Source organism: Typopeltis vanoorti, chromosome 11 (genome assembly GCF_054136105.1).
Source record: "Typopeltis vanoorti isolate ZY-2024b chromosome 11, IOZ_Tvanoo_1.0, whole genome shotgun sequence".
In the NCBI taxonomy this organism is placed as follows: Eukaryota; Metazoa; Arthropoda; class Arachnida; order Uropygi; family Thelyphonidae; genus Typopeltis; species Typopeltis vanoorti.
Window position 1 is genome coordinate 41,368,799 of NC_143559.1, and position 25,398 is coordinate 41,394,196.

Sequence of the window (25,398 nt, forward strand, 5' to 3'; positions counted from 1 at the left end):
CAGAATCGAGGCAAAAACAAGTGACTGGTGGTGTGAGCAAGGTTCAGTGCTGGGACCATTCCTGTTTAATTTGTACATGAATGATAAAGGAAATATTCAGTTCTTTGTCAGTGATGCAAAATTAGGTAGAGTAATAGTTAATCAAGGTGACGTGGAGAGCTTTCAGCACAATTTAAATAGATTGTCAGTATGGGCAAAAGTTATTGGGTGTCAGTTTAATGTCGAAAAATGTTAAGTTATGCACTTTCCGATAAATTGATTACATGCCATTTATCACATTGATGGTGCTCAGTGTACTCCAGGAAATAGATGAAGCTAATGAAGAACTCATTAACAAGTAGAAATAAAGAAGTTGTAATTCCTCTTTTTAAGGCCTTCATATGCCCACATCTGGATTACTGTGCTCAAGTCTGGTCCCCTGGGTTTCTTGGGGATGTGGAAGAGCACTGGAGAGGATTCAGAGACAAGTGACCAAGATGGTGAGTGGCTTGTGGAATGTGCCCTATGAGGATAGATTGAGGGTGTGTGGATTGCAGAAGTTGGTTGATAGGAGAAAAAGAGGGGATATGATAGAAACTGCTTAAAGGATTTTATAGGATAGATGCATGGGAAATGTTTCAGCATTTGGCCAAAGAGGACTAGAACAAGGGTCATTCCTGGAAGTTGAATATAGGTGTAGTCAGTGTGAGGACTAGATTTTTTGCTTGGAGAGTTGTGAATGATTAGAACAGGTTGCCAGAGTCAGTTGTGAGTGCTTTTTCAGTTAATGGGTTCAAGGAGAGGTATGATAGATTGTGTCTCCTGCGATGAGTCTTTGGACTCCATGGAGGTGCCCGTATAATAATAAATAATAATAAAAAGCTGCGAGTTTGTGTACCACTTCAAACTTGAAAGTTTGGGCATGTCTTTAGATGTTAGATGGATTTCATCATTATCTGGTTTAAAACCATCATCATCTTGTGCATTGGAAGCACTAATCAATTTGAAAAGATTTCATGCTTGGCATGTAGAGCAAGGTTTTTCAGATTACATAACTCTTGGCTCATCTATAGTAATGTATGATGATCTTACGTCTTTTTGTGGATGGGATTCACATTAACAGTGTGGAATGATTAGTGATTTTAAAAATATCTAATAAAGTAATGAAGAAAATGAATTTTCTTCTCATTGTATTATTATTATTATTATCATCATCATTATCATTATCATCATTATATTTGAATGGTAGGTAATCCAAACTAATGGATTTTACCTTATTGAATTACCTTAACGAAATGACTAAATGCATGTGTGATACGTTCAAGAACACATCCTAATTATTAGAATTTATTGTCTGATTTAATTTCTTTTTATTTATATAGTATTCTGTTTATTCATCTTTCCTCAAAAAGTTACATAAATTCAATTGAAACTCTATAAAGTTTACTATTACTTTATGTCATTCAAAGAAGGGAGAGTATATGAATGAATTCTTCAGAATTTGTACTTTTTTTGGTTTTAAATATTTAAGTATTTATTCATTTATTCCTTTAACTGCATTTCTAAAGTTTTTTTCTTTATTTTCTTTCTTTTTTTCTTTTTTTTTTTATATATTCTAGCAAGTTATCAGGTTTTGGCGGACCTTTTGGTATCAGCTTAGAATATATTGGCAATAATCATATTGTTTGTGAACATAGAATACAAAAATTAGATCATGATAAGATGGAATTGCAAAGGAAAATAAGAGGTATGAATTCATTAGTTATGAGTTAATTCTTTTTTTTTTTTTTTTTTTGTTATTATTTTTATTCTATTGTCATTAGAAAGGGCAAATGGACATTACTATACTGTAGCTTACAGAATTCATTCCATAGAGAGACCTCACAATGAACATGAAAAGTATCATCAGTTACCTTATTGCTAATAAAGATAAGATATTCTTTGATTGCTCCAGAATAAAAGAGTACATTCCAAATAAAAGTGGTTACCATCTATTTTACAGCTGGATAAAACTACATACTACACTGATATCCCCCTCACTACGATTAGACATAGTTTAGAAGAAATTTGCTCCTTAAGATTTCTAAATTTCATCTCTTACAAAGTTACTTTCTGCTTACATGATCCAGATATGATAAATTGATGTGTATATTTTTTTGGTTGTCTGTTAGGCATGATAGTCAATTGCATATTTCTTTTTTTATACATGTGTGTGTGTGTGTGTGTGTGTGTGTGTGTGTGTGTGTGTGTGTGTGAAGAACCCTTTCTATCTCCATATATGACTGACTAACTTAATACTTAAATGGTACTGAAAATGCATACATCTTGCCACTGCAGGTCAGATTTTAGCCAAGATCTTTTTCCCAGGCCAGATACATAGTGATACCACTCACCAATTATTATTATTATTATTATTATTCCAGAACTCTGGGGAGTCATATGATGCAGTATGAGAGATCTTCCTTAGACAACGCAAAATCTATCATACTGTGTTTTAAACTTGTTCTCTGTCTTCGCTCTCACCATCCTCTCAGATAATTCATTCGATGTTCAAGAGGAAGGGACACAGAAGTTTCACTGCTAAAATGATGCAAAGGTGGTGTGAGGATGAAAAGTAACCTTTTTACTGTGTGACTTTTAAGGTGACTTTATAAGAGATAAAATTCAACAAATTGCCATCCTTTGATCTCACTGCCACCCATTGTAATTGGATAGCCATATATATATCTGGTTGTTCGGAGTGAGTCATATTAAATAGCTCCATCACCTTGAGATTTACCACCAATGCAGAAGTGCCTCAAGGCTCTGTCCTATCACCTACTCTCTTTCTCCCATAGATGAATGACTCACTCTTGATCACCACTAATCCTATCCATAGCTTTACAGATGATAGTACTCTCCATTAGTCCTACTCATTTGACAAATGATGCAGTACTATGACATCCCAAACTTTAAGATCATCTACTACCAGTTCCTTAAATATTGATCTATATACTATCCTTATGTGGAGCAAGGACAATCTTGTCATGTTCAATGCCACCAAAACATAGCCTCTCTTTTTCTTTCGCAAATGACATCTCAGCTCATTTATCCTTACCTTATCCTACCCTCACCAGACCAGATTAAATATCTTTGCTTGGACTAACATTTACCCTTGATCTTTCCTGGCATAAACACACCAGTTTCTTCCTCAACATCCAACCTGCCGGGCATTCTCTTTCAAGAAAAAGCTATCTGAAGTACTGCCCCATCCTTAGGATACTGCTCACATATTTGGGGCGATGCACCAAAACTTCCTAAAAAATTCTTGATGCTGTTCAAAGGAGAGCATTTAGACTGACAGATGATCTAGGGCTCTTGCAGATTCACTCCAAGCTCCATTTCATAGGTGCATTGTTTCAGGCATCGTATATTCTACAGGTACTTCAATGGTCATTCCTCCACTGTACTGGCAACCATCATTTTTCCATTGTCTGTTGAAAGTCATTCATTTTACACAAATTATGGACTTTACAACCGTGTTATAAATAATTATTTTAATTTCCCAATATTTTGACCTTCATGATAAGGTCATCATCTGGAGTATACACATATATACAGAGACAAGCTAAATTACATTTCACTTAGTATGCTGAAGAGACAATGATTTGATCAATGGTTATTCTACTGGCCTGACCTCTAGTGAAAATAAAATTACGATAAAATGAAATAAAATAAAACAAATTAACTACATCAAAGCTATATTCTATTTAAGACAACATTAGAGAAACATTCTTTCATATAGATAGTTTTGTTAGAGTGAAAATGATGTCCTAAATTGATACAAAATAAATAACGGAAAAAACTCGCGTAGAAAGATTATTTAATAGTATAATTTTCGAATGTGTGTCACAGGCATCTTCAGTACATTAAGCTCAAAATTAAACACTAACTGACAATTCCAAAAAGCTTAATGTACTGAAGATGCCTGTGACACACAGGCGAAAATTATACTATTAAATAATCTTTCTACGTGAGTTTTTTCCGTTATTTATTTTGTATCGATATGTCTACTCACGGTTTACCTCTTTTAAAACTTGATGTCCTAAATTAACATGACAATTGTTATATTAGCTATGGATTACCTATGGTTCTATTTAGAATTAACTCTTATGAAGAAAGGTTAAGTGGGTAGAATATGTGCCTTCCATATGTTTGGGATTTTTAGACCATCATTATTGTTAAGATTAGGGTGATTGATAAGAATCTCACAGGCCTCCTTACATTTATGTTCATACCATGTTTTGGTGATGTAAACAACAGGTGCTTTTCCAGTCTATTCTATGTAAAGTGTTCGGGGCATGATCAGAAGGACCAGCTTGAGCATAGTTATTATATTTAATGTGTCATTTATGTTCCTTTTTTCTGATAGGAATTGTGCATCCTGTTTCCCCTATATAGGGCAAACTATAGTTTCCCCTATATTACAGGTGCAATGAATACGGTACACTCCAGGATGGACACCAGTGAAGGGAGTGGATCCTTGGATGTGTTGAGTAAGTTCTTTAATTTTGCAGGAGGTTTAAAGGTGGCTTTAAGGTTGTATTTTTGTAGTATTCTGTTTATTTTGTCTGATATCCCTTTAATGTAAGACTGGTTACAGTTTTATTGTAGTCTTTTATTTTTTGTTTTTAAGCGAAGTCTTGTACAGAATTTTGTTGATAGTATTTTGGCTGTAATCATTTTTAGGAAAGTATTGCTGATAACTTTTAATTCATCTTTAAGTGCCTGTTCATTGGCGCAAATCTTCAAAGCTCTGTTTTTAAGTGTATTAATGACCCTAGTTTTTTGTGTTGGGTAATGGTGGTAGGAGTTTTTGTGTTTATATTGGCCAGTATGTGTTGGTAAACAGCAAAGGAAAAATTTCCAGAAGGAAGCCGTGTGACAAGTGTATCTAGAAACGAAATGCATTCTGCTTTTCAATCTCGATTGTTAATTGTATGCATTTCTGTTCGTTTAGGTGGCTGAGTAAACTGTCTAGTGTCTGGCAGCCACGGGGCCAAATAGCAAAAACATCACCAATGTATCTAAGCCAGACTTTGGGTTTTAAAGAAGAGGAATCTAGAGCACGTTGCTCAAAATGTTCCATGTAAAAGTTAGCAGTGGGGGGGGGGGGGGATATAATGGTGAGCCTATGGCTGTGCCTTCTTTTTGTAGGTAGAAAGTGTTTTGCCACACAAAATAGCCAGTACGTAGTACATGCACAGAGCGCTGCGATATCGGGAGGGAATTTGTCCCAATCAATAACACAATCCTATTACAGGACAAATTCCCTCCCAATATCACAGCACTCTTTATGCATATACTACATTCTGGCTATTTTGTGTGGCAAAACACTTTCTACCCAAAAAGAAGGCACATCCATGAGCTCACCATTATACCCCCCCCCCCACTGCTAACTTTTACATGGAACATTTTGAGCAAGTGTACATGCAGTAGGGGGGGGGGGTATAATGGTGAGCCCATGGCCGTGCCTTCTTTTTGTAGGTAGAAAGTGTTTTGCCACACAAAATAGCCAGTACGTAGTACATGCACAGAGCGCTGCGATATCGGGAGGGAATTTGTCCCAATCAATAACACAATCCTATTACAGGACAAATTCCCTCCCAATATCACAGCACTCTTTGCGCATATACTACATTCTGGCTATTTTGTGTGGCAAAACACTTTCTACCTCAAAAAGAAGGCACAGCCATGAGCTCACCATTATTCCCCCCCCCCCCACACACACACTACTTACTTTTACATGGAACATTTTGAGCAACGTGCTCTAGATGCCTCTCCTTTAAAACCCAAAGCCTTGCTTAGATATGTTAATGATGTTTTCGCTATTTGGCCCCATCACCGGAAGACACTAGACACTTTATTCAGCCACCTAAACAAACAACACAAACACATACAATTCACAATCGAGATTGAAAAGCAGAATGCATTTCCGTTTCTAGATATACTTGTCACACAGCTTCCTTCTGGCAGTTTTTCCTTTTCTGTTTACCGGAAACCAACACATACTGGCAAATATAAACACAAAAACTCCTATTACCATCGCCCAACACAAAAAACTAGGGGTCATTAATACACTTAAAAACAGGGCTTTGAAGATTTGCTCCAATGAACAAGCACTTAAAGATGAATTAAAAGTTATCAGCAATACTTTCCTAAAAATGATTACAGCCAAAATACTATCAACAAAATTCTGTACAAGACCAGAATACTACAAAAATACAACCTTAAAGCCACCTTTAAACCTCCTGCAAAATTAAAGAACTTACTCAACACATCCAAGGATCTCCACTCCCTTCACTGGCCCATCCTGGGGTGTACGGTATTCATTGCACCTGTAATTTGCCCTATATAGGGGAAACAGGATACACAATTCCTATCAGAAAAAAAGGAACATAAATGACACATTAAATATAATAACTATGGTCAAGCTGGTCTTTCTGATCATACCCTGAACACTTTACATAGAATTGACTGGAAAAGCACCTGTTGTTTACATCACACCAAAACATGGTATGAACATAAATTTAAGGATATCTGTGAGATTTTTATTAATCACCCTAATTTTAACAATGATGATGGTCTAAAAATCCTAAACATATGGAAGGCACATATTCTACCCACTTAACCTTTCTTCGTAAGAGTTAATTCTATATAGAACCATAGGTAATCCAGGATCCTAAATCTAATACAACAATTGTCATGTTAAATTAAGACATCATTTTCACTGTAAAAAATACATTTTCACTGTATCTATATGAAAGAATGTTTCTCTAATGTTGTCTTAAATAGAATATAGCTTTGATGTAGTTAATTTGTTTTGTTTTATTTTATTTTATTTCATTTTATTGTAATTTTATTTTATTTTCACTAGAGGTCAGGCTAGTAGAATAACCGTTGATCAAATCATTGTCTTGTTTTGTTTTGCTGGTATTTACATGTTACTTATCCTTCTTGCATGTTACACTGTATTCGTAAGCCATAAGATAAAAACTCCAACCTAATTCAACTTCTGCTGAAGTTGAATTAGGTTGGAGTTTATTTGCAAGACAATACTTGCAAAACCATAGTTAACAGTTAAGTTTGACTTTATTATTATTATTATTATTATTATTATTATTATTATTATTATTATTATTATGCCACACCTCCGGGAGTCCAAAGACTCATCGAGGCAATCACAAACATCCATGCCCACAATGGAATTCGAACTCACAGCCTTTTTGCTGGAGAGCAGATGCGCTTACCACTCAGCCAATCAGGCCGGCAAAGCCTTTAAAAGGGCTAAATGCAGAAAACGCATCACCTGTGCCAATGACAGTCTTGCCTTTTCATCACTGTTCCTTGTAAGAGCTGTTGGGCACAACTTCTGTCTGTCTGTGCCTCACTTCTCTCGCCAAGATGGTGTTATTGCAAAATCACCTAAAGACAAAGCTGACCTCTTAGCATCATTCTTCTCATTTGACTGCTGCATAGATGACTAAGGCAAGTTGCTTCCTCCTTTACTTGGAACATTGCATGCATGGCTGTTGTGGCCCTCCACCAGAAAGGCATCAGATGAATCTTGAACCAATCCCTGGATACCAAAACAGCTAATGATATTACATACAGTTGTGCTTAAGAGCTGTGTTCTTGAACTAGCCCTGTTCTTTGTGTCATACCTATATTAAAATCAGCTGCCATCTATCCTGCATCATGGAAGCAAACCCATATACAGCCAATTCCAAAAAAGTTGACGAGTGTCTCAACTGTTATCTTCTTGTTCTCACCTCAGTTTTGTCTAAAATAATGGAGAAGGTCATCATTGGTGGTTTGTTTGACACTAGAGAACTATCAAGGAAGAAGAGTTTGGAATGCATAGAGAAAGCAAATATGATGAAGGTGGTCACTTCCACAATAAAATGTTGTGGAAGTGACCACCAATATGGATTTTGCCAATGAAGTTTTACAGCAGATCTCCTTGCCTACATCACCACCTCTGGACAGTGAAAAGTGTTGGAGAAACCTGTACTGTTGCACTTGACATTTCCAAAATCATTGATAAAATTGGCATGAAGGGTGTTTCAACAAATTATCATCTTAGGGTAAACCTTCCACCCTTTTGTAATTGGATTTCCAATTTCTCTCTACACGTAATGGTAATAGTAGAGGATGTGCTCTTTTCAGATCTTCCTACTAATATAGGTGTTTCTCAGGGTTCTGTTATTTCTCACCCTTTTCATAATATACATGAACTTCTCTTTATGTATGTATGTATAATTGACTTCAAACCCATTCAATACATATGACAAATCTTGCATCTCTCAAAAATTTAGAGCTTTGAGATCATCCACAATAAGTATCCTAAACACTGATCTCCAATCCTTCACTGGAGTAATAAGGGATCCGGGGGATCTGGTCTTGACTGTAAACTTGACATCAAGATCAGATCTCTCTCTCTTCTCAGATTGACTCAAACTCCTGGCCTTTCTGCATAATCACATTTACTTCTATGGCATCCTTGCCTTCCAAAAAATTTGGCATCCATTATGGGTCAAGGAGTTACTTTTTATGTGTCTAGCTACTTTGTACAAATTCAGAATCTGCCCAACTTGGAATAATTCTCTCACAATTGGGGTGGTGTATCTTAAACACCTATCTAATTATTCTTGGCTCTTCAGAAGAGGGAATTTTAGTTGTTTGATGGCCTTCTCTCACAGACTCTCTTCAGCCACTGTCTCATAGATGGTCACTTTTTTGTACTGCCCCTCTTTCTGTTCATTTCGTTCCATTGTACCTCAGTATCTTACCTTACATATGGGAGAATGCTTTATGGCCTTCCCCATAAAGCATTCCCCAAAGATTGCAACCTCTCCCTATCTCTTCAAAAAATATATCATCAGAATACTTGGTTCTCAATCCCTGCCGACTCTGATGATAGTGTGCCCGTTGTCTTATTCCCAGCATTGATATGACTCCATTTCCAAGACTACGTCTTTAACTTTTAGCACTCAGTAAGAATTTTGGATTTTTCTTTCCTTACAGCTAACTTTGGCATATGCTTCATAGCCTGAAACAGTCAGTGTTTGCTTCAAATATTGTGATTAGATCTCTAAGATTTGGTTTTTATTTTCAATCTTTTTAATTTTTTCTCCAAGACTATTTAATATTGAGTCTACACTTCACTTCTGAAATCTTTTGACTTTGATTCTTTATAAAAAGTTCATATTTTTCATGCGAATTTCATAATTTTCTTTTTAGTATGTCACTAATTTTTATCCTGCTCAATGCCAATTGGCAATCAGTGTATTAGCTCCTCTGTATCCTTTTGTATTTGAACTAGTCTGAAAAATATAACTCCTGACAATGACATAATCATTAAGATTTTTTCTCATTTATTGTGTGTTGTCTCATGTTGATTTGTGCACATCTCTATTATGTTAAAATATGCCCTTCTTAATGACTATTCCATGTCTTGAAAAAAATCCAGCCGGGCATACCATTATTATTAGATATCATCTTTGCTCATTTCTCCATAATTTCATACCGTAGTTTTGTATTTGCTGCTGTTTAGGTCTCCAACAAGAATAAGAAACAGTTTTTCCTTTCTTTTTCTTTTTATGAGGGTTGTTCAATAAGTCTGTGCAAAAATGATGAAAACATAATTGTTTAGGAACAAACATTTTTTATTTTTCAACATAGTCTCCTTTGAGGTCTATACACTTAGTCAAATGCTCGAGTTTTTTGATCCCATCCATATAGTATGATTTGTCCAACTATTAAGACACAGGCCAGAAGAGTGACTAGTGTGGTAAGGAAAGCGAAACTGGAATATGAGAGGAGATTGGCCCTAAGATCCAAAGAAAATCCTAGGGAATTTTTTAGCTATGCGGCCAGTAAGAGGAGAAATGACTGTGGAAGAATGATATTGTGGGATAAAAATGGGAATAGAGTGACTGATGCAGAGGACATAGTGGAATTGTTCAGTGAACACTTTATTGGAGTAATTCATCCTAGAGGAGTCAGTTCTAATGCTAGAGGGATAGGGTAGGTTCGAGGTTTAGAGGTACAGGAGGAGAGTGTGTCTCAGATACTGAGTACTCTGGATGTCAGTAAAGCTTAGGGACCGGAAGGTAGTTCACCACGAGTTTTGAGAGAATATGCTAGGGAACTGACAGTGCCTTCAACCTGGCTTTTCAATGAAAGTCTGGCTGCGGGAAAGGTGCCCAGGGAATGGAAGGAAGGTAAGATAGTACCATTGCATAAGGACGGTAGCAGACTGGATGTGTCTAATATAGACCAGTTTGTGTGTCATCAGTAGTTGTTAAGATCTTGGAGAAAGTAGTGAGGGACCATATACAGCATTGGGCAGATGAGGATAATGCTATCTGTGAGAGCCAACATAGATTTGTGAAAGGGCGCTCTTGTTTTAGCAATATGCTAGCCTTTTATAATAAAGTTACAAGAACGTTAGATGAGGGAAAGGCATATACTACCATTTTCTTAGACTTAGCGAAGGCATTTGACAGGGTGCCACATGATAAGCTGATATTTAAGTTGCAGCACATGGGTCTGGATGTCAGATTGGTCAACTGGATTCAGGATTGGCTATCTGATAGGTATCAGAGAGTTGTGTATGGTGGAGCAGTTTCAAGGAGGCAGAGGGTTACAAGTGGGGTCCCACAGGGCTCAGTACTAGGACCTATATTGTTTAACCTTTATATCAATGACATTGCAAGGGGATATTATTATTATTATTGTTCCGGGCAACTCCAAGGAGTCGACAGACTCATCGAGGGAGGCCCTAACATCATGTCAAGAACAACTATTCGACATTGACACAGTATCTATCATACCTTGCCTTGAACTCACTCACGGTCATAGCACCCACAACAGACTCTGGAAGCTTATTCCACTCATTCACCACTCTCCGAGTAAAAAACCTAGCTCTAACACCTTTGTCAACCATGCTCTTGCCCAGCTTCCATGCATGGCCCCTAGTCCTCCCACCACCAGTCATATTTTCAAAAATATCTTCTGGATCAGTCATATAGAAACCCTTCAGTAATTTGAATGTCTCAGTCATATCACCCCTCCTTCTCCTATCGTCCAATCTCTGCAACCCACAAATCCTCAACCTATTCTCATAAGGTTCATTCCACAGACCTGCTGTCATCTTGGTCACTCGTCTCTGGATCCTCTCCACTTCCTCCCCATCACGAAGAAACCCTGGTGCCCATAACTGGGCACAGTAGTCCAGATGGGCTCGATATAGAGGAACAACAACTTGTTTGTCTCTGCATGTTAAAGTATTTTTCAGAAGCCAATTGATTTGATGAGCTGATTTAGTCACTTTTGCAATGTGCCCCCTAAACTTCAATTCCCTATCCACCAACACTCCCAAATCCCTGGCCTCATCAATCTCCTGGAGTACGGTTCCACCAATGCGATATACTGCTGCTATTCTTTTCACCCCAAAGTGCATATCCTTACACTTTGCCACATTAAATTGACATCCATTTTTCCTAGCCCAGTCCTCTAAACTATCCAAATCATCCAGTAAAATTTTGACATCCTGTGCACTCACAACTGCTCTACCCAACTTTGCGTCATCAGCAAACAAGTGAACAATTCCTCTCAAATCCTCTCCAATATCATTGATGAACAATTTGAAAAGCAGTGGTCCAAGAACAGAGCCCTGCAGCACACCACTAGTCACAAGCCATCTTTTAGACTCCACTCCTGAATAAACAACTCTCTGGTATCTCTCCTTCAACCACCCTCCTATCCATCTCACCAACACTATATCTATCCCCATCTGCTCCAGTTTACTGCTTAGGGTTCCATGTGGTATCCTGTCAAAGGCCTTGGCAAGGTCCACTAGTATCACTGTAAACCCATTACCCCTATCCAGTTCAGCCGTCACTGTGTTATAAAACGTGAGCAAGTTACTGAGGCATGATCTACCCTTCACAAAACCATGTTGTCCCCCATACAATATCCCATTTTTATCTATCCAATCCTGTATTCTTTTCTTTACTAATTTCTCTAAGACCTAGACAATGATTCCTGATATGCTAATCGGTCGGTAATTTACAACAGCAGTCTTGGAACCACCTTTATGCAGTGGAACAATTTTCCCCTCTTTCCACCCCCCCAGGATTAACCCAGACCCGAGACTCAAATTAAACAAAATGGTCAAGGGTACTGACAATTCTTTAGCTGCTTCTCGTAAGACACGAGCTGGTATACCATCCAATCCCACAGATGTATTGACATTGAGGTTATTTGTTTCTGCAATGTCACCACCTGGTTGATATATATATTTGCAAAGTGTTCACTCAGTAACTCAACTATATCAACTGATTCAGTTACCTCCCTACCAGCGGCATTCTTTAAAATCATTCTGCCATGTACATTTTTCCTTTTACTTGCTACATATCTAAAAAACTGTTTAGAATTCTCTTTAGTTTGCATGGCCAATGTTCTTTCGTAATCCTTTTTTGCTTTTCTTACCACACTCATTATCCTTCTGGCCTGCGCTTTATACCGTTCATGTGCCTGCTGGGCACCTTTCTCCTTAAATTCCCTCCATAGTTGTTTCTTTTTTTGCAGCTCAAGCTTAATGGTGTTATTCATTTAAGTATTTATCCATTTAACTCCTACTTGATTTATTATTCGGACTCTAGGTATACATTCAGCCATTGCTTCATGCAAACACTTCTTAACTGCCTCCCATGCACTATCAACTTCTAGTCCTTGCAGTTGTACATGCCTTTGCACTGAACCAATCAAACTCCTAAGCTTGTCATACTTTCCAGCCCGATAATTCCACACCTTTAGCCACCTCCCAAGTCAAGACCCTATGATCACTCTCACCAGTAGGTGGCAATGTGGTCATATTTGTTACAGCCAAATCCTCAGATGTAATTACTAGGTTAAGCACTCTCTGACCCCTAGTATTTTCCATTACATGCTGTCGCAGATAGTTATCCCTCAATAACCGCATAAAATCCAATTCCTTCCTCCCGTGTGTCCTCTCCTCACTCCAATCAATGCGACCATAGTTGAAATCTCCCATAATAATTATCCTCCTTCCACTCATTTCTTCTATTTGCTTGTGCATACTGTCACCACCATCTTTTCTATCACCTGGTCTATAGCAGCACCCAATTGTATATTTAGTTTTGCTAGCCACAATCTCACACCAAATGGCCTCAAATGTGCTTTTTTCTCTATCCTGCAATTCAACTTCTATTCTCCTTGGCTGTAGCTCATCAGCTATCATCAACAATACTCCTCCCCCCATTTTATTCTCCCTGTCATTCCTGAACACACTATATCCATCACATTCAATCCCACTAGCTATATCATCTACAGTCAGCCACCATGATTCACTAATACCAATAACCTGTGGTCTGGAAGTGCTAACCATGGCCAAAAACTCTTCCTTCTTGTTTCTAATACTCCTAGCATTAGTGTACATGAATTTAAGACCCCCATTAGCCCCAACCCTACCTTGATGCCTTATATTAACTATCCCACACTGATTTGTTGTCCTTATTCGCTCAGGCATATTATATTCATTCATACATTCAACTGCCTACCTAAGGATTGTATATCTACCCCCCCCCTTAATAAATCTAGTTTCCCTGAATTTGCACATCCACTACATTCAGCAACACTTTCTCAAGTCTGTTTACACCGTAACCATTCAAATGCAAGCCATCCATCTTATATAGATCCTTTCTCCCGTCGAACTTACTCCACACATCCACAAATTCCACACCACTCGTCATACATAACCCACGCATAAAGTCATTCGCAATTATGGCCCTCCTTTTAAACATTTCACTGTCATACCATGGCAAAAGACTAATCATTTTAACTCTCTCACTCTTTTCTTTTGCTACCTCAAACAATCCGTTCAGGTCTTCTATCATTTCCATTTTATCTCCTATCAAATCATTCGTACCTGCCACAACAATCATTTCTTTCACCCTTTCCTTTTGCTCTCTAATAGACTCAGTTACATCCTTTATGGTCGCACCAGGTTGGTACTATTCTGTCAAATCCTCTACTAACACACCTCGTACTAACGAGTCTCCATACAGCACTCTATCCTTCATTTTGTTCATGTTCACACTCATACGCCTATTTTTCCTGTCATACTTTTTATTATTGGGTGGTTCATTCAGTCGACTTTTGCTCATATGCTCTAGCTGCTGTTTTGCCCTTTGTATCGCACCATTCAACAACGCGATCTCACTCATTGCATCTATCTTATCTTTTTTATTCTCTGTAAAACCATTAATACTATCATTCGCACTTTCTACATTCACACTCTCACAATTCTCTGGTACAATCTTGCCTTTTCTTGTCATATCCCTATTTTCTTCATTCTGAAGTTTGACAAAAATATCACACTCACGATCCGAAATACACTTCAATTCCTCATTCTCCCTACATTTTCTACACACATTCACTCCTTTATTATCTTCTAACCACACTCTGACCGCACTCCGTAAAACATACATTTCACGGATAGTACACTGAATCATCTCCTTTACATTACCGTTCTTGAAAGAAGATGGCGAACCATCATTACTGGCTGCCATTTTCCTTTGTACTGGAGCCATACTTACTAGTAACGTATTTTATCAAATTATAAATTATAAACACCAAAAACACACAAACAGACACACTAAGATACGCAAAGGAAACAAAACTACGCAATATTAAAGTAAATTTATCAACAATAACTGAAAATAAAAACTGAAAATAATGTTTATCTTATCAGGAGCGTTCATGAACACTACACACACTACGAATCCCTCTAGCGGCGACTTCCCGACATAGATTATGTTATAAAACACTTTAGTACACTAATTACACTAATAAAACTACAATAATATACTAAAATTACACAATTAAATCTAACAAAATATTTAATAAATCAACAAAAATCACAAGATACCAGACAGATATTCAGTTGTTTGTGGATGATGTGAAGCTGGGAAGGATTATTAGTAATAGTGCAGATGTGGTAGCCCTGCAAGAGGTTCTGAATTAGCTAGATAGATGGGCAAATGAATAGGGAGGGATGTCAGTTCAATGCAGAAAAATGTAAGGTCTTGAGGTTGGGAAACATCGATGGGATGCTACATACTCTATGGGAGGAGTTATACTGGAGGAAGTAGGTGAGACAAGAGATCGTGGGTTAATGATTGATAGAAACCTGAAATTTAGAGAACATATTGCAAAGGTGGTGAAGGTAACAGAGGATTGCTGCAATTATGAGAAGAACACTGACCGGCAGAGATAAAAGGGTTATCATTCCGTTGTATAAGTCTCTGATCAGACCACACTTAGACTATTGTTCTCAGATTTGGTCCCCAGAATTTGAAGGGGATAAATTAACTGTGGAAAGGGTACAAAGACGGATGACAAAGATGGTTTCAGGACTGTACAATTTTGGTTATGAGGATCGGTGGAGGGAATGTGGACTGCAGAGTTTGGTGGATAGAAGGAGAGGTGATATGATTGAGACTTTTAAACTGTTGAGAGGTGGTTACAGGGTTGACACTGGGAAGCTCTTTCGCTTGGTTGAAAAGTGGGAAGGAGTGATGACAAGAGGCCATCCCTGGAAGTTACGAAAGGAAACTGTGAGCAAGAGGGTGAGGAGTGGTTTCTTTGCATGGAGGGTGGTTGAACCATGGAATGCATTGCCTGATGGAGTGGTGAGAGCGAGAACGGTCAATGAGTTTAAGGAGTGGTATGATAGACTTTGTATTTCTTAGAGGGGACCTCCCCTTGATGAGTCTTGACAGACTTTATGTTCTTAGGAAGGACCTGCCACGATGAGTCTTTTGACTCCATGGAGGCCTGAATAATAATAATAATAATAATAATTAAAATAGGTAGTTGTTTCGGTGATCACCTCATCGTTTGATGAAAATCTCTTTCCTGCCAGCCATTTTTTCATGTTTGAAAACAGATAGTAGTCTGAGGAAGCCAAACCTGGAGAATGGGGGGTGGGTGAAAGGACATCTTAGCATAAATCGAACAATTTTGCGGTCACAATTGCAGAAGAGTGAGTGGATGCATTGTCGTGGTGAAAAAGAATCTTCTTTTTTGCCAAGTTTGGTCGTTTTTCCTTTATTTCATTACTTAAATGATCCAGCAAACATGCATTATACATTCCGGTAATTGTTTTGCCCTTTTCCAAGTAGTCTATGAAGATTATGCCACAAGCATCCCAGAAGACGGTGGCCATCATCTTTCCTGCTGAAGGAATGATTTTCGCTATCTTTGGGGCAGATTCCCTGCTTGTAACCCATTGTTTTGATTGTTCCTAGGTCTCAGGCTGGTAGTGATGAATCCATGTTTCGTCCCCAAAAATTCCTCTGGATTCCGTTGAAATAGCTTCAAGCTGTCCTTGCAACAGTTCACACGTTGACCCTTTTCATCCAGTGTGAGCAACGTGGCACCCATCTTGCTGATAGTTTTCTCACATGTAAATGTTCATGTAAAATATTATGTACATGGTCATTTGAGATGCCCACAGTCTGAGCAATTTCGTGTACCTTCACTCTTCTATCATCCATCACCATATCATCGATTTTTTCAATAATTTCTGGAGTATTGACCTCAACACGGCGTCCAGAACGTTCAGCATCACTTGTGCTCATATGGCCACTTCGAAAGTTACTAAACCACTTATAAACCATTCTAATCGAAGGTGCAGACTCATCATAATGTTTATCAAGCTTAGCTTTTGTTTCTTAAGCCGTTTTGCCTTTAAAAAAGTAATGTTATTCACTACACGAAATTCTTTCTCATCCATTTTTCATAAATCATGGTTCTTGATCGATGCAAATGATGCCGAATACAGAGTAATAGATCTATCTGACTGAAACTTGTGTGATCCTCCAACTGTTGCCAACAACTAAAAATGACCTCAACACATACTGTGGCGCCATCTCTTAGACTTTGCACGGACTTATCGAACAGCCCTCGTATAGTTAAATTTGTGACATCACTCTGCTTGGAATTGGCTACCACTTAAGATGTTTTTTTCATCTATAATAGTTTTAGAGTTTAATAGTTTAATCCTGTAGTTACTTTTTCCTTTCTCTGATTGCTCTTCTCTGAATAACACTTCTTATAACTTTTATTTAGAAGTATCTGGCAATCAGTGTATTAGAATTGGCAGTGTTTTTACCACCTTTGTCTCAGTGACATCATTGATATTAACATTACTGGTAATTATTCTTTTGTTAGCTCCACTTCTTTTCCTTTGATTCTTCTTATTTCAAGGCTTAAAAAATGTGCTCATCCATGATCATTGAGAATTTTCAGTAGATGAATAAAAAAAAAATCAGAAGACCTTTTTCATCTTAAATTTTTATTTACGCAATGCTGATTCTGTTTTATATTTGATGTTGTAAATATCTTTTATGCATGTTTATCTTATTTATTGCATCTACTGAGGAATGCTAGTCATTACAAACACTGTTTTGTCTCTACAATCTTGTTTTTGTCATAATGAAATACAAACCAGTAAGATATTAGAATATGTATACATCAAATTAGTTTTTTAATTTTGATGATTGTGAGTAATTTATCTTTCATGCTAAGTTGTACCCTAAGTTAACCAATTATCATAACACGGCAGCCTGAAATATATAAACAGTAGACAGTGGTAATTGGATTATTTCTTACTTAGTGTTGGAATAAGTAGAACTTGAACTATTGCACTATTAATAGCAGCTGCTAAAATTTTGAAAGTTGAGAAAATTATTACAGATTTTTTATTTTCCTAAAACATTTATTGATGTTGATTTTAACCCTTTTCTGAGTTATGTTTACAGCCAGTGATGTCATATGACTGGCTGTCTATCCAGCAATGTTTTGGAGCTAATCAAAATTCAGAAAAACCCGTTAATACAGTTACGATATATGTCTATACTCTAAGGGTTTTATTTTAATGAGTGTTTTTATTTTCTGGTTCTTTATAATGGCATTGAAGAAATTGTTGATATTTTTGTAACAACCTTATAAAAGTGTTATAAGGGAGAATGTTTGCGAAAATGATCATGCATCGTTAATAAAAAAATATTAATAAATAATCTTGCATCACTTGGAAAAAGCATAAATTTTTTCTTCAAAGGCTAATAGACACACTAAGTGTAATATACGAGGGTGGTCTGGAAAGTTCTGGCCTAACAATGAAAAAACAAATTTATAATTTCAAAATTATTTTTATTTTTCAACACATAATCTCCCTTAAGACTAAATACATTTATTCCAGCGATGTTCCACACAATTATCCCATCCCCTGTAGTGGTTCTCGGTAAGATCTGCAAAATACCCCTCTGCAACTGCAATCAAGATATAATTGGATATAGACAACAGTTTTGCTTCAGACAGCTATATAAAACAAACTACTTGATAGAATGACTTGCAATTTCACATGGATGCTTATGACAGATGTACCAACTTAGAAAAAAAAAATCTTGGTGATAGTGTTGCCATCAATGGTCAAGGCTGACAACTTTTCAGACCACCCTCATTAACATATTTGCATCAACATTGGTACAGGAAGACATGATTATATGAAGAGGTTAGGTTTCCAGTCCATGATTTTATGACCTTTTTTATTAACTGTCATAAAGAGAGTCATTTATAAATTGAGGTAAAATTATAATGGATTTAAATGAGATTAGTTTCTCTGGTATGAAAACTGACCTCTGCAATGAATACATTTATAATTTTTATAAAGAATTGTGATTATTTTATAATTATTTTACATAAATAATGTTTGTAAGTAACATAAGATAATAAATAATAAATTAAAGCGAAAATACCATAAATGGCATAATGGAGAAGCTTTAATGATATGGGCCTGGTTGAGGCTTATCTCAATTGACAGGCTCCCTTTCCTTCTTGGTTAAGAACTGCAACAATGATTTATGTGGGCTTTTTCTTCTCTCCTCCAACATATTACAATATGGTTTTAGAACATTTATTATAGCTCTTTGGATTGAAGAGCTGTGTTTGCATTCAGGATTATGATCAGAAAGAGATCCATAGGCAGGTTGTATCTGTGTGAAATCTTCTTTAAGTGTCTCTGTGCTGTACTGCTCTTTAAACAATTCCTCGGAAGGTTGTGTGTGTGAGTAGTACACTCTGAAGGTTGCAATGATACCTTAGTCCATTGGCTTTAAAAGTGACATAGTGTTGAGCACCTTAATGTCTAAGGCATCAGTATATAAATATTCAAGGTTTGTTAGATGCCCAGGGAATTATCAACTACTAAAACAACTTTACTAGGCAAGTTATTTGCAGCACAAAATTTTGCTGCCTCTCGACAAAAGTATGAAGTGTACCATTCATTAAAGATGGTCTGGTTGACCCATGCATTTTTATTAAAATGCTAGAGAACAGGCAAACATTTCTCTTTATAGTACACCAAGAGTGGTTTTAATTTGAATGTGCCTGATGCATTTCCCCAGCAGCAGTGTTCATTTGGTCTTTTGCAGCCTTAAATCAGCACTAGATTTCACATGCTATGGCCAAACAAGCATCTATTTTCATTACAGACCCATTTTATTCACATCAAAAATCAAGTGATGGATGTAGCTTCCTTTAAAATCATCCTCACTTGATTTGATACATCGAATCACTTCCTTTTTTTTTTTTGTTAATGGTGAGTGATTTTACTGCTTTTATTTTTATTTATTTATTATTATTATTATTATTATTTTTTTATAGCTGAGGAAGCCATCAGATCAGCTCTATGTTTGGATAACATTTTTAATTTATTGTGTAAATACGAATATTAGCAAAACTTTCACTTTTTAGCAGTTTTTACTTTACTTTACAACATGGTCCACAGTGGCCAAAACCTAAACAAACTGTTTTGTAATCTTTATCCACAATGCCATAAAATATAAAACATAAAGACAATGAATGTGAAAGTTGCCAACATGTGTTTATGCTTTTTTTGTTGTTGTTGTTTATGTTTTTGATGTTGATTTTGAAATGTTTATTAATATGAATCTTCAGAAATAGGGGAAACATAAAATGAGGCATTCCTATAATTATATACGCCATAAAAAATAGCTATAGTATTAACCGCAGCTTATAAATTGACAACATCTGTAATTAAGCATGTGACCATAATACATCCAGGCTATCATCTGATTAATGTGATAGTAGTTGCCTGATTGGTGAGTCAGCACAAATTTTTCAAGTTCATGTTGATGGTGTGTATCTTCAATTCTGTTGAGATTTAAAGTTGTTCTATTATCCAACTTTTCACTGTTCACATTGGTTCCTATTTGTGCCCCCGCCCCTCAGATTAATCTAATGGAACCTTATTTAACTAAGTGATGACCACAGCCAGCATAGCATTTTATTAAGTCATACAACCTTTGGCACAGCATGCTTTTGATTATTGATTCTATAAACATACATTGCTTAGAAAGAGGTCAATGCCATGGCACCCACCTTAATGTAGGACCTCCTTTCACTTCAATGACTGCAGCAATCCTACAGATGTAGCCATGTAACAAGGTCCTCAACTCTGGTGGGGGCAGATGCCTCTTGACCTCACCCAATGCTCCAGATCATCCCACAAATAGTCAATATGGTTGAGATCAGAGCTCCACAGAACCCTTATCTCAACCCCATTCACCATGCTTGACTGGTGATGAGCCAGTCAAGTCATGTCCACAAACCATACAGTTATAGCACTAGCCTTATGACATAGTGCATTGTCTTTCTGATAGAGACAATTGTCAGTTCCATAAAAATGCCACAAAGTAGGAATGTTTAGATACCTCTCAGACTTTGGTATTCGTGTCAGCTTAAACAGAGGTCCAAGGCCACAGGAAAAACTAGATCATACCATCATGTCACCACCTCTGAATTTCATAGTTAGGGTTACACACTCTGGTAAGAGATGTTCACCAGCATCTGCTACACCCATACATATACACCCACTACCTGCTTGTTAGTGGGTGTAGCATGATTCAGCGCTCCATAACATAGCTTTCCAAGCTTCCATGTCCCACTATACATATTGGTTCGCCTAATATGGTGTTGCATATTGTGATCCTACTATGGAAATCCATGTTGTGAGCCTAGGTTCTGTGTCTTTGTGCAGATCATGTTCCAGTCAATGCCCAGAACTCCACATTCAACATGTTGGCCAATAAATGGCGGTTTTTTACATATTATCCTTCATAGCACCCTATGATCACATTCAGTGCGTGTGATCTTCCACTCTGGTTCATCCACTGTGGAATGGTCTAATTTGTCAACAATTTGCCAAACAGGGATGATGCCTACAACATGGCATCCTATCATAACTCCTCTTTTAAACTCTATCAGTTCCCTTCTTGCACCTATTTCACCCAGAAGCAGTTGCACTGAATTGGGAGCATCATATTCCTTCAAGTTATACCAGCTACAAACATGTGATTCATTACGTGCCATGATGCATCCTGCTCATGGGGGTGTCTGTTGACTTCTTTCAGAGCAGTGCATATATATCCTTGTTAAAAAATCTTGTGTTACATGATAAATATGTAAAAGCACAATCTAAATGCTTACTCTTTCAGCTACTTAAGTACTGCATTTCCATGCAGTATTCTTAAGTAACTTTTCTCCAGATAGTCAAATTTAAACAAATTTGCAGTTCTTTTCCTCTTTTGACATTCAAATTTTGAGGTTTAAACATAATGTAATATTTCTCATATTTATGTTGCCCTTTTTTGTCTAGCTATAGCTGGTACTTTTGCAATTTTGCAGTTCTAAGCAAATATACCTCTGGAGTTTGCCCACATGGTACAGGCTAAAAAGTAATTAATTAGAGTGCATTAAGTTGGAATGGATTAGAGTAATATTGGAGTGGAGACAATGGAGAAATTACTAAATCAAATAAGTGACAAATATGATTTGTCATAAAATTCGTTTTCATAGTATGTTCAAAAATTACTGACTATAAATTAGAAATTTTGAAAACAAAAATTTTGTGCTTGTAGCTACTGGGCATGTGTGCTTTTTTTTATCCATATGCACAGCTTGGAAGGAACATTGTTCCGAGTTCCTTTTTTGTGGCAATTTTGATCAGTGCCTGTAGCATTTGAATAGATCTGAAAACAAAATTCACTGATTACTCTGAGATCAAGTTCAAGTTAAATTTTATGATATGCTAGTCATTTGATGATGCATTTAGGCTAAACTTTTATTATTACTTGTATACTATTACAGTTAGCCCTCAACTTACAATAGGACTCTGTCCCAATAATCTTGTCATAATTGAAATGGTCATTAAGTCAGAAATCACTATATGAACCACTTCACATCCATGTAATTGTGGATACATGTCCAGGCCAATACAGGGTTAATTATTAGACAATCCATTAGGCAATCTTCTTTATCTGCAACTTTCTGTGCTTCTAATTTTATAACGTCTTGAGAGCTCTTTTTTAACAGCTTCCAAAAATGTTCCACATCTTCATTGTCACTCTTTGGCTAAAAGAACTGTATTGCCACCAATATTGCGTAGGTCTTTGTTTTTGTCAAATCCTGTATGAGCCTGTAATTTCAGAAGCTTTTTTCCAAACTCTATTCTCACTTTGCCGTCACTTCAGTTGACTATTTAGACTTATCTGTTTCTTGTAGATAGACTTATCTGGGCTGTTGCTTCACTCCTTGCTGCATTTGCAAGATATCATATTCCTTCCAAAAGTCTGAGAATTTTCTCACCCTCAGTAGCAGCAGTATCCTGTGCAAAAGCATTTCTTAGATAATATGCTTTTCCCTGCTTAACAGCAATAGCACCCAATCCTTGGGTTGCAGAACTGAGTGGATATTTGATTAATGTGCTAATGGAATAGCTGTTGTAAGTACAGTGATCGTAAGTTGCATATATTATAAGTTGAGGACTGACTTATTTTTTTTTTTACTTTTTTTTGTAATTTAGTAACCTACTCATTCATCATACATTTGTTATTATTATTATTTATATGGGCACTCCATGGAGTCAAAAGACTCATCATTGGAGACCTACTTTATCCATTAACACTACCTATCATACATCTCCTTAAACCAATTCACTGTTGGGGCACTCACAACCACTACTGTCAGTCTCTTCCACTCATTCATCACTTTCCAAGAAAAGAACCTAGTCTGCACATCCTCACTAACCACACTCTTCCAAGTGTGACCCCTTGTTTTCCTCCTACTTCCCGTGTATTGAAAAATTTCTTCTGTGTCAGTCTTATAGTATCCCTTTAGTAACTTATAAGTTTCTGTTATATCCCCTCCTCTCCACTGTTGGCTAAACTCTGCAACCCACACACACCCTCAATCTATCCTCATAGGGAACATTCCACAGACCTGTCACAAGCTTGGTCACTCATCTCTGAATCCTCTCCACCCCCAATAAACACAGGTGATCAAATCTGTGCACAGCTCAACATGTGGCCAAATCATAGCCTTATAAAGAGGGATAGTCCTGAAGTCCGCATAAGCATGCAGTTTTTTCAGTGCTAGCATCTCATCATCCATATTATTACCTTCATCCACTTCCTTTAAATTCTCCTTCATATTTCATGCACTATCATTCACTGCTTCTGCTACATTCTCCACAACACTTTGACAATCCTGCCTTATATCCATAATATCGGTCTCTTCTTTTTTTGTTCTCAATATGATTTTCATTTCTTATACTTGATTATGAAACATTTCTGACAAATGTTTTCTCCATTCTTGCTCTCATATCACAAACCATTCACTGGACTATTTAAGACACTTTATTATGTCTTAAATAGTCCTTTTTGGACTATTTTGGACTGCACATAGCACATCAATTAGCATGTGACACTTGGATCACATGCTAATTGATGTAGCATGTGAAAATACATTAAACACATGCTACATCGCCCTAAATCCCGCACGTTGATATCAGCCATCATTGATGTCTTGGTCTCCATTTTTTTTGTAAACATCATAATGAAAAACATTTATGAAAGTATATCACATAATAATAGCTGACTAAACAACACAGTCAAAAATAAACAAAATACCACTAATTATATATAACAATATTGCTAATATCTACTAAAAAATAATGACTTATCTGAGCAACAAGTGTACGTAGCTGCTACTAAGAAGAATGCTGGTGTTTTTTTAGATTTGATATATATATAAAATGAACTGGTGATTTTCTTTGAAATAAAACAAACTAACCTTTTGTTACAATCTTTTTCAAATTTAGAAATGGCAAAGATTCTGAAGCAGCAAGGAGTTCTTGATGGTGAAGAATATAGATTAGGAAAGAGTAGCAACACAACTGAAGCTGAAGTGCGCAAACTTCAAGATGAGATAAATTCACTCAGGAAAAGAAGATCTGGTAAAATAAATACCATTTGTCATTAAGAAATCTTTATTATTTTAAGTGTCAGTTGTCATGGATAAGTGTGTGAAAAAATTCACATAGGTAGAGGTTAGATTTTTATACATAGCAGGCTGATAATATTAACTTGATGTTTCGAGGACTATAGATATAATCTGAATATAGGACGATGCTATGTTTATTAAGATATTTGAAAGTGAATTTTGTTATTCTGTTTGTTGTTGTTGATTTTCAAGTGAAGGAGAGATATCTGGTCTCGTACTGAAATGGAAGATTAGTACGAGACCAGATATCGTACTGAAATGGAAGATTAGTTCTTTCTGGTAAACTTGAGATTTTCATTCCACAAAACAGACAAACTGGCTAGATAAATTTAATTATTATTTTAGCATTAATTAGGACACCGAGACGACCACTTTAAGAGAAAGGTGAGCTGAAATTCCTTTTCTTGTTATTATTATTATTATTCAGGACTTCTATCCAGCTTAACTTGCTGGGCAACCAGGGCAGGAAACTGAAAAGCAACTGGAAGAAACATAACGAAAAGCAACTGGTGGAAACATAAAAAAGGACTGTTGAAAAAACAAGAAACTTATAAAATGTTTTTAAAGATAAACTCCAGAAAAATGGGGTTTTAGGAAGTGTATGCACATGATTTGGAAAAAAAAAAAATTCAAAGAATCTGCAATAATAGAACAAAGGCTTATGAACCAAAATAATTTTATTTTCTGCAACAAAATATTTACTGAACTTGAGCTGCAGAATGTTTTGCCTGATATTGTGGTGAATGCAGAGACATTGAATGAGTTTAAAGCACAGTTTGATCCTGCAATGAGTCTTAAGACTCCACAGAGGTCTGGTGTTAATAAATTATTAATAATAATAATAATAAATCAACAGGAGGTAGCTGTATCTAACTTCAAATTCAACTCATTGATCATTCAGATGACAATACATTTCAGAATATT

General features: G+C 36.6%; 1 protein-coding gene across 1 annotated transcript in view; it reads left to right on the top strand.

Annotated features, from left to right (window-relative positions):
* Nucleotides 1-25,398, top strand: part of LOC150101467 (serine/threonine-protein kinase Genghis Khan-like) — an 896,778-nt gene that overhangs the window by 347,166 nt on the left and 524,214 nt on the right. Inside the window, 2 exon segments of the mRNA XM_090400803.1 lie at nt 1,599-1,726; nt 24,293-24,427. Of these exon segments, the coding sequence (XP_090256929.1) occupies nt 1,599-1,726; nt 24,293-24,427 (263 nt within the window).